Source organism: Cicer arietinum, chromosome 4, assembly GCF_000331145.2.
Source record: "Cicer arietinum cultivar CDC Frontier isolate Library 1 chromosome 4, Cicar.CDCFrontier_v2.0, whole genome shotgun sequence".
Lineage (NCBI taxonomy): Eukaryota > Viridiplantae > Streptophyta > Magnoliopsida > Fabales > Fabaceae > Cicer > Cicer arietinum.
In genome coordinates, this window is record NC_021163.2 from 62,245,354 (window position 1) to 62,256,330 (window position 10,977).

A 10,977-nucleotide genomic window follows, 5' to 3' on the forward strand; every position below is an offset into this window, starting at 1 on the left:
GAATTCACTATTATAAAATTTCATTTTGATTCAATTGTTAAGATATCTTTGATATATAACTTTTAATTCTTTAAATACAATTTCACCATCAATACCATAAAAATTACCACATATCATATAAATTTCAAGATTTTTGTAACATGATTTCATCAGCGAATAAAATAAGTCTTTTAATATTAATTTAAATTTTTCTACATTTACTATATTGCGCAGATTTTATTAAACGAGTCAATTGTTTGATTTACAATATATAAATATAATGAATCATAAAAAATTCATTAATAGACTTAATTTTTAATTATGTCAATCGAAGAGATTTTCTATTAAAAGTGAAAAATTTGTTTCTTGTCAATGGAACTATGATGATGGGTGAAGTTCATATCATTGATCCTCAGTACACAAAGTTTGGAGACATTATCTGAAATTGTAATCACATTATTAACAATAGTAAGTTGTATCAAGAAACATGTTAATTAAATATCTTATTATTCATAATTGTCAACATATTACTAGTAATCAAAATAACTTTAGTCAATTGTATTAAGAGAGAGGCTAATTAAATATCTCACACTCTGATTAAGTCATCTTGTTTGTACACTAATCACTAGATTTTTAATCATATTCCACCGTATATAATTTTAAAGAAATACAATGAATTCGTTTTTGTATAAAAATAATAATCTCATTTTATTTTTCTTGGAAAAAATACTCCTTTTTATTTTGAATTTTAACAAAATTTTAACCACATTAAAAATCATTATTTTTCCAACATAAAGTTCACCCAATGGGTTTATGGTCCAGCAAAACCCTAAAAGAATAAAACTCACATCAAATAAAAAAATAAATAATGCAGGAGATGTCAGTTTGCTCTCCTAGTATCAGAAACAAGTTGCAGCCAAATCACTGATCTCAACGCAGCCGAAGTTGCTCGTCGCCGCCGCCACCAGAAACATTGACTACCGACATTCCACCTTCCGGCAACATGGCATCGTCCTTTCTCAATCGTTTAGTTCTTCTATTATGTTATTATGTTGATTTTTTTCAAACTTCGGGCCTATTTTGTGAAGGAAGAGGGAAGAGATTTATTACAAAATTGTGACTTGATTTTTTTCTTACTTGAGATTGATTTTCATTGGTTTTTGTACTGTGGCCTTGAAATCGTGACTTGCAAATGATAGATTCTTGATTATAATGAATAAATTATTAATGTTTTTGCAAGAAAAAATATAATGATCACAATGTTTCATTTTTATAGTTCGCCTAAGGCACCAAATATATTAGGACCGACACATGATTTAATGAACCATTAACTCCAAACTGCAATTGCTTAAATGCAAATTTAAGTAATAGTAACTATAAACATTTAGAATTCACCAAATTAGACTTTTAAGGGTTGAAGAGAAGTGGAAAATAAATTTATACAACATGTATTCAGTAATAACCATATCAAAGTGTAAGATTTGCAATCCTTATATTATTTAGTGAGTGAATAATAAATAATCTGAGATGTCAAAAGTTATAAAATGTTCTTAATGTTGACCGTATCCCCAACCAATATATTGAATTCTCTGTTAGGATAAGATGTACACTAGTAGATTAAACAAAATTCAGGAATCTCTCTATATGATATCATGTCCTGAAAATTGATTAACAATTTGCAAGAGCCTTATCCATTAATGTTCAACAAAGGATAAATCATTTAGTAGTGTCTCCGTTAAACAGAAATAACTCAATCAAGCATCAGATATTGTTAAATTTCCTTTCTTTGGTACAAAATATTTGGTAACCAACTAACGATGGAACCTTTTTTATTTATTGAAGAATTACCATTCTCATGTCTGGTTTGAGTTGTCAATTACTTCATTCTCAGTTCTTGGATTTTGAACTTGAAATTTGTCTACATGCTTATCACCCCTTATAATATTTTTGACATACTGGTGATCTTTTGCAGCTACTGCATCTCAACCACTTCTTAAGGAGGGTGACTGATCTGTAGCTGACTGATCCGGGTCGTGGGTTTGAAAACCCTAAAAAACGTGGATAAAAAAAACTGGAAAACCCTTTTTTTTCTTCGTGAAAAATCAATTTTACCCCTAAATTTTAAAATGTTTTAGGGGTAATTTTGATAATACGCCCTTTCAGATTTTAGAGATCCACTTCCTCATCGTTCTCATCGTCGTTCTTCTCCTCAGGTTCCATCGTTCTCCTCCTCAGGTTCGTTTCTCTGTTCGTTTCTCAGTCCCTTCTTCTGTTTTGTTACTTCTTCGTCTCCTATGTCCCATCGTTCTTCTTCTTTTCCTGTGTTACTTCTCCTTTGTTCGTCTTCACTGATTTGTTTCTCAGTTTTTTTGTTACTTAATTCTTACTTCTGTTTTTTGGTTACTTCTCCTTTGTTCGTCTTCATTCTTACTTCTGTTTTTTTTTTTGTTTTTGTTAATTTATTTTTGTTTTTGTTAATTTAATTCTTTTTACTTCTTTTTTCATTCTGTTAATTTAATTTAATTTTGTTTACTTCTTTTTTCATACTGTTAATTTAATTTAATTCTTTTTACTTCTTTTTTCATTATGTTAATTTAATTTAATTTGTTTTTGTTAATTTAATCTAATTTACTTCTATTTTTATTTATGTTTTTATTAATTTAATTTACTTATGTTTTTTTTGTTTTTGTTTTTGTTAATTTAATTTAATTATTTTTACTTATTTTTTCATTTTGTTAATTTAATTTAATTTACTTCTTTTTTTTTTTCTTTTCTTTTTCTGTTTTTGTTAATTTAATTTACTTCTCTTTGTTTTTTTCTACTTCATTTCTTTCTCTTCCTTTTCTACAAACAGCCATGACAACATCATTTGCAACACCACAATAGTATTATTCATGAATTTGCAATTCCACAATAATTTGATTAAGACTATAAATTTGAGACATTGTTTAATTATGCATGTTTATATAGTATTTATTATTCATGTAAAGGCAGGAGCGGAGCTTCATAGAGACATAAGTGACTGCAGTCACAAAAAAAAAATTATAGATAAAATAACTAAACTGTCCTTATTAAAACTAAAAAATTCCAATAATACCTAAATCTAATTCAGCTTTCTCTTTCTTCCCCTCTCTTCCAGCGTTCCTCTCTACCTCCTCCATAATCAGATTCACAAATCACGACAAACGCGCCGCGACCGCCTCTGCCAGCTCGCTCCTCTGCTCGCTGCGGGCCTGCGGCTGCCTCTGCCTGACTGCCTCCGTGGCCGTTCGTCGCTCTCGCCTCTCTGTTCGCCGCAACCTCATCTGTCTCCAGATCAGGTTGCTGCTTTGTTGAAAAGGTTCGAATTTCCATTTGGTTAGTGCTGATTTTTGTTAGTTAGTGCTGATTTTTGTTAGTTTTGATTTTTGTTAGCATGAAGTTTAAAGCTTATTTTGTTAGTGTTGAGTTTGGAGCTTTGATGTGGAGTTTGGAATTTTGATTTGGAGTTTCAATTAGACGTTAGCTGATTTTTGTTTAGAGTTTTTGTGTTGCACATAAGGTGTTTGATTTTATGTCCATATAAAGTGTTTGAGTTTTTTTGTTGCACACAAGGTGTTTGATTTTATGTCCATATAAAGTGTTTGAGTTTTTTTGCTGCACATAAAGTGTTTGATTTTATGTCTATATAAAGTGTTTGAGTTTTGTTGCATTTTTTGCTGCACATAAAGTGTTGCATATAAGGTGTTTGAGTTTTGTTACATTTTTGTTTGAGTTTTTTTGTCCATATAAAGTGTTTTAGTTTTTTTGTTGCATATAAGATGTTTTATGTTTCCTAAATTTTTCGGCCACCCCAAGGTTTTCAGTCAAGTCCCACCATTGTGTAGAGGTCCTCCCGGTATCCCGCTATCCCGGTTTCCGGGGTTGGCCGCGATGCGCCGCTATCTGGGATTAATTACCTAGGTATTCAGTAATAACCAGATCAAAGTGTAAGATCTGTAATTCTTATATTATTCAATGAATGAATAATAAATGATCTGAGATGTCAAAAGTTATAATCTGTTCTTAATGTTGACTGTACCCCCAACCAATATATTGAATTCTATGTTAGGACAAGATGTACACTAGTAGATTAGACAAAATTCAGGAATCTCTCTATATGATATCATGTCCTGAAAATTGATTAACGATTTGCAAGAGCCTTATCCGTTAATGTTCAACAAAGGATAAATCATTTAGCTCCGTTAAACAAAAAGAACTCACTCAAGCATCAGATATTGTTAAATTTCCTTTCTTTGGTACAAAATATTTGGTAACCAACTAACAATGGAACCTTTTTTATTTATTGAAGAATTAGCATTCTCATGTCCGGTTTGAGTTGCCAGTTACTTCATTCTCAGTTCTTGGATTTTGAACTTGAAATTTGTCTACATGCTTATCACCCCTTATAATATTTTTGACATACTGGTGATCTTTTGCAGCTACTGCATCTCAACCACTTCTTGAGGAGGGTGACTGATCTGTAGCTGATGAATCATCAAAATAGTACTCAGTACTATAGTAGAAATACAAGAAAGTTGTAAGATTTTGGTAATGACTCTGACTTTACCTTGCAGCTGTTACTTTGTTATTCATTCTTTTTTGATATATGTACCTACTAATAATAAACAAGTATATACATAAATGTGTGTACGTATTACTTGTTTTAGGATTGGTTACACGGCAAAATCAGTTTACAGGTTGAACTTCAGTTCTAAACTAGATTTGAACTGGTTCGCTGGCTAAAATCTGGTTCTGAACGTGTTCGCAAAAAGCAAAATTTGTTCATAAAGAATTAAAACCGATTCAATTCGGTTTTCCATGACAACTTAACAAATCAATCAATCCTTGCCCACCCCTAGAGACTAAACAGGCCACCCTCAACACCATTTTGCATTTTTCAGCTGCTAATGTTTTCTCATGATTTGTGGTCATCAAGGGCTTTTCACTTCCACCCAAATGTAATATAATAAAATACACAATATTTGGACCATTGAATGCTTGAGATGGTGCCTTTAATTGTTGAAGTTAATCATACAATAACTTAGATTACTCCCATATTTTTGTTATATTTAGCAAGTGACTGGTTGTTGAACATAACTTGTCTACAGAATAAAATTCCAGTTGAAAGTTTTATGAAATATGGATAATGCTAGTGGAAGGTAGAATGGATTCATCAGTGTTTTATGTTTGCTTTCACTATATTCAGTGACCTATAGTTTTAATTTAACTGTTCAGGTTTTTTCCCATGTACATAATTTTTTCTGACTAGAAGGTAGAAAGTTTTTATTCAATAGAAATCTATGATGTTTGTATGGAGGTAGCAATTAAATGAGTCAAGTGACACTATAATCCGTTCATTCCAAGGCTATGGCAGTGTTTTGATTTGTGTGATAACCAGTTCTCCTTGCGTTTAGAACCACTTGAGTAGCCACCTTCTAAAAATGCTTTCCCACTTACTGTTTACAGTTTCCAATCATAATTCCTTGTACTTGTAATAAGAAAACAGTTTTGTGCCTACCATTACCAAAGTGAATTTGGAAGCTGTTATCTAACTTAGGTTATATCAAACAACTTGTACAGTGTCTTGCATTTTCTTGTTCCAAATGATATAATTTTCTCGATGGTTCAATAATGGGAAATCAAGTATCACATTGATAGGGTGATATCCCTCATCATATAGCAAACTTCTTTGCACATCGGTAGTCATACTTTGGACTTCGCTTAATATACATAACTGGCTTAGATATTCTTATTGGAGTTTACTCTTCATGAGTGAGTGCAGCCTTTGCATGTTAATTGATACTTTGATGCTATTGTTTAAGGCTATTAATGTTATTCTGTTCTGTTTTCTCAAATAATGCAATCTTTAAAAGTATCATTGGTTATGCAGTTTTTATTTAAATTATCGATAGCAGGAACACTCAAGCCAAGGACATGGCAAATCAACCAAATGAAAACCAGCAAGCACCAAGTTCTGCATCACTTATCCAGAAAACTGGTGAGGATCAAGTAGTCAGTGGCCCTTCTGCTGCGGGCTTTATAGATTCATTGGAAAACCGGTATCAAAAAATCAAAGAGCATGCAGAAACTTATCCTTATGTATGGGCTTCCTATATTGTTGTATATGGTGGCTTTGGTCTCTGGACTACCTATAGATGGAGAAAGCTTCGAAAGACAGAGAACAGAGTGCGCTCACTTCAAGAAAAACTACGAAAGCTTATTGAAGCGGAAGAATCTGGTAATTCTGCAAAAGTGGTTGAAAAGGGTTCCGCATCTTCTGAGAAGAAGCCTTCCAAGTAGCATATATTCCAATATTCCTTGCCAGTTACATGTGCCAGGTAGTCTTGTTTACTGCCACTGCTATCATTTTTCTTTACCATCATGGTTGCCGTTGGCTCGAAAAAATATTCTTTTGGCTCCTCTGGTCAAACTGAATCGTTGGTGGAAGTCCTCAACTATATTGTGCTTTGTAGACATTTGTTAGATTTTGAATCTCATTTTTCCTTCCAAAGTTTTGAATGGTGTAGCCTTTTAGTCAAATAATATATAGCTTCAGAAATGTTACTTCCAGGAATGTTTGGATTTATTTATGGAAAAATGGGATGATTGAATGTAAGAGATCCCATTGTAGATTATTGAAAATAAGGATAGAATGAAATCAAACAATGCATTTTTCTCGTTTCATGGCTTCGATTAACAAAAGTCAGAACAAAATATTTATCAAACCTAAATGTTTCCCTATTTTGTTTCCAATTGGAAAGGTTTAGGCTGGAAATAATTTTTTTTCTTCCATTCCATAAAAAAATCTAAATAATAGAACTAAATGGTTTATTTCATTCCCCTCCATTCTACATTCTACTGTCTGGTTTATTCCATCTTTTTTCATTTTGTCTCAGTTACGATGTATTTGCAAGATAATACTAATGATATTTGCATCATGTATACCGTAGAAAACTGGAAATAGTGATTCGTGAGGAATGGGGGCATAATGGTTTTTATACTGTATCAATTTTTTACCTTCCTACTAGTCATCCTTCAATTGGCTCAAAGGCAAATTCTAAAATTAGAGGTTGGACAATAACGGAATTCTAGAATAATCATTTAAATTAAAAATTCTTGATTACATAGGTTATTTTAAGGACAAAATTGACCGATTGAACTTGAGTATTGCTGTTTTGTTTTTGAATATGTAAATGGTAGTATATTTTGTTGATATTTTCTTGTTCACTAAGGTTTAAATCTTGGTTCTTTTACTTTTAAATCCGTTCAACTTTTAGTTCAAATCAGTTGAACTATCAAAAATCTTATATTGTTAATTGATTTGACAAATTTAAATATAAAAAATATATCACTTTCGATAAGTCCGAATATAAAAGAAATTTTATCTGTTTCACTATAAGCATATTTTGAACTTTGGCAATTTTGCACAAATAGCGTAAACAATTTTAAAGTGTTCTCACTTCCGATCAATGATATGGTAAACAAGGAGCTTCATATTCATATGTTACAAGTCACAATTGTAGGACCCATAATTTTAAAGTACCCTTTTATGTATTTTTGGTATATTTTGGATTTTGGCTCGGAGGCTTTTAAGCCAAAGTTAATAATATTTTGGAGTTTTATAATCAAAAAGATATTTCGATGCCAATTAGAATTTCTCGTCGATAAATAAATTGAATTTAACTGCGGAAAATACTTTACGGTTAATTTAAGGCGTTTCGGGTGAAACGGTAATTTAATAAATATCTAGATTTTGAGATATTTGTTAAGTTATATTTATTATATTTATATATGTTTGTTTGGAGGGAAAAAGAAAGGAAAACTAGAAGGAAGGAAAAGGAAAAGAAAATAGTATATAAAGAAAGGAAGGAAAAAGGAAGAAAGGAAAAACAAAGGAAAGAAATAGAAAGGAAGGAAAATCTCAATTTTCCATCTCCTTCCTCTGAACCTCGCAAGAAACCAAAATTTCCTCCTTTCTCCCGTTTTCATTTTCGTCGCTTTCTTTCTTCAAAGCTAGTGACCCAAGGTGGGGTGAGAGTTAGATCAAGGTTTTTGCAACTCCACACCCCTCTGTTTCTTCTAGATCCAAACCTCATTTCTCGAAGAGATAGAAGGGAAAGTTGCTCACCACCACGCTACGGTGCTAGTGAACTAATTTGGAAGCGGCGTTGCGAGCGGAGATTTTACCGGAATTACTCGCGGTACCGGAAACGCGCGTTAAAGCTAACGTTGAGGTAAGGGCTCCTTCCAAACTTCTAGCTTGCATTAGGGACTTATCTGTAGTTGTGTGGGAAGGAATTTGTTAGGGTTAAATGTATCGATTTGGGGAAAAACGAAACTAGTGCGTTATGGGTAAAAACCTTAGAGTTAGGTTTTGTTTATAGTGATGAATGTTTCGTGGTAAATGAAATTTGATGTATCTGGGTGTTATGTTGCGTGATTTGTGTTCGTTGTATTTGGTGTGTTCGTACTTGATGTTTGTTAATTGGTGTGGTTGTTGTGAATTATGGTTTGAATGTGAAAGTATGTTTGAATTTGTTTCTGTGGAATTTGAAAACCATTAGAGTTAAACGAGTATTAAAAATGGGGAATCTTTTAATACCTCGGTTTACTTAATGTGTATTTGAGGAAAATGTTTAAGTTAACTGGGCGTTGAGAATGGGGAATCTCTTAATGTCTCGGTTACTTAACTATCGTTTTTGAAAATCGTTTCGGTAAATGAGTATTAAGAATGGGGAATCTCTTAATGACTCGTTTACTGAATGTTTTGCGAGAAAATCGTTTAAGTCAAAAGTATATTAAGAATGGGGAATCTCTTAATATGACTGTTTGCTTAACGTTTTGTTTTGAAAATCATTAAGTTAAATCGGTATTAAGAACGGGGAATCTCTTAATGACTTATTTAATTAATGTTGTTTGAAAGTCGTTTAAGTTAAATGGGTATTAAAAATGGGGAATCTTTTAATATCTGCATTTGCTTAACGATTGTTGTGAATGGAGTCTGTGTATGCTCATGCATTTCATTTGGTAAATTGTGTCGACCCGTGATAGGTGACACCTTGGTAAACTGTACTGACCCGTGATAGGTTGTACGTTTACGATTTACTATTTAGTAATTCGTGTTGACCCGTGATAGGTGACACCTTGGTAAACTGTACTGACCCGTGATAGGTGGTACGTTTACGAGTTACTATTTAGTAAATCGTGTTGACCCGTGATAGGTGACACCTTGGTAAACTGTACTGACCCGTGATAGGTGGTACATTTACGATTTACATTTTTGGTGAATTGTGCTGACCCGTGATAGGTGGCACCTAGGTAAACAGTACTGGTCTGTGATAGGCGGTACGTTTACGATTCCCGCTTTTTCTTTTAGTAAATCGTGTTGACCCGTGATAGGTGACACCTCGGTAAACTGTACTGACCCGTGATAGGTGGTACGTTTATGATTTACGCATTTTAGTAAATCGTGCTGACCCGTGATAGGTGGCACCTCGGTAATTGGTACTTTGGCCTGCGATAGGCGGTACAATTATGATTTACGGCCCTTCGAGGAGGGTTTTGGTTTGGAATTCCGAGTCCATGCATTTTGGCATATACGCATTGCATTAGGGTGCTTGGCACACGAGTCGTGTTTGATTGAGTTTTATGATTGAGTGATTTGAATTTGATTTATCGTGTTAATTGCGTTGAAAATGCTAAGTGTTATGTGTTGATTATTGTGTGTAAGTATGATGGTTATCGAGATCCCAATTGCCGTGGTAATCGCGTAGAAATTGCTAAGTGTTAAGTTGTGAACTTGATTAGGAATGACTTAGGTTAATTCATGAATTTTTGGAAAAATGATCAGGGAAATCGATTTCCCAATCGATTGGATGGAAGTCAGGGGCTTGGCCAAATGAACAAAATCGATTAGCCAATCGATTTTGTAATCAGTTTTCAAAAATTACCTTTCGAAATCGATTGCCCAATCGATTGGCCATTAAGTCAGGGGCTCAGCTATCCTGTCAATCGATTGCCCAATCGATTGAATCAAGCCAGAGTTCAAAATTTCACTAAAAACCTTCAGGAAATCGATTTGGAAATCGATTGGTATTAAGTCAGGGGCTCCGTTATCCTGTCAATCGATTGCCAAATCGATTGATTCAGCCCAGGATTCTATTTTCATTAAAAATCTTCACCCCAATCGATTGCCCAATCGATTGGCTCAGTGAAAATCCTCAGTTTTAGTTGTATGATTAATTGCTCATGAATCTATCCATGTCTTGTTTTATTATGTGTTAATTAGGAGATCGAGAACTGCATTTTACCTTCATTTTAATTGGCAATGTATTGTATGAACTTTTCGCATATTGAAAATCCTGTTAAGGTGCATGCTTAGTTGAAAAGTTGTTTTGAGCATTTAAAAACTTAATTGCTATGTGTTAACTGTTATTTTTTTTTTTGGTTGGTGACCCTTTACAATTATTGTGGAAATCTGGGCTTTGCCCTCAGATGAGAGTCAGGACGGTCCTACCGGTTCGTACCCTACGGACGGGAATGGAGATGGGAACGCTTGACTGCAGTCACGTTAGGAGGATCTCACGGGGCGCGTGGAGATTACTCAGGGTGTATAGCTTTTTGGTAGGATGATCAGATTAGGATGATGTATAGGGACTAGGGGTCCTTCTTTTTGGTTTGGAGTATTTTTAGTTTGGAAAACTGTACTTATACAAATATTATCAGTTTGATATCATCTTTGGATGGGTTCCACGTACCATTTGATGTTATGTAAAAATGTTTTGAATTTATAATTGGAGAAACTTTTCCGCTGCGTAAATTATAATGACTCAATTATTTATCCAAAAGCATTTCCTCATTTGTTTTACTTTGTTTTATTTTAATCTCTTTTAAAAAAAAAAAAATATACCCTCGCTTTGAAAAACGAGGTGTTACAACAATCCTTCAAATTCATTCTATATTGATCAAGACTGCTTG

General features: G+C 33.3%; 1 protein-coding gene across 6 annotated transcripts; it reads left to right on the plus strand.

Annotated features, from left to right (window-relative positions):
• The first annotated feature begins 3,019 nt into the window (after positions 1-3,019).
• LOC101509617 (uncharacterized) lies at positions 3,020-6,684 on the plus strand. Of its 6 annotated transcripts, none has more exons than XM_073368034.1 (3): positions 3,020-3,336; positions 4,440-4,548; positions 5,913-6,684. In XM_073368034.1, exon 3 carries the CDS (start codon positions 5,935-5,937, stop codon positions 6,298-6,300), a length of 366 nt encoding a protein of 121 aa, XP_073224135.1. In that variant the 5' UTR covers positions 3,020-3,336; positions 4,440-4,548; positions 5,913-5,934; the 3' UTR covers positions 6,301-6,684. The 6 variants fall into 6 exon arrangements, with proteins under 6 accessions (XP_073224135.1, XP_004498986.1, XP_073224134.1 ...); XM_004498929.4 differs by having other exon boundaries at positions 3,020-3,319; XM_073368033.1 differs by having other exon boundaries at positions 3,021-3,336; positions 5,891-6,684.
• The last annotated feature ends 4,293 nt before the right edge of the window (positions 6,685-10,977 follow it).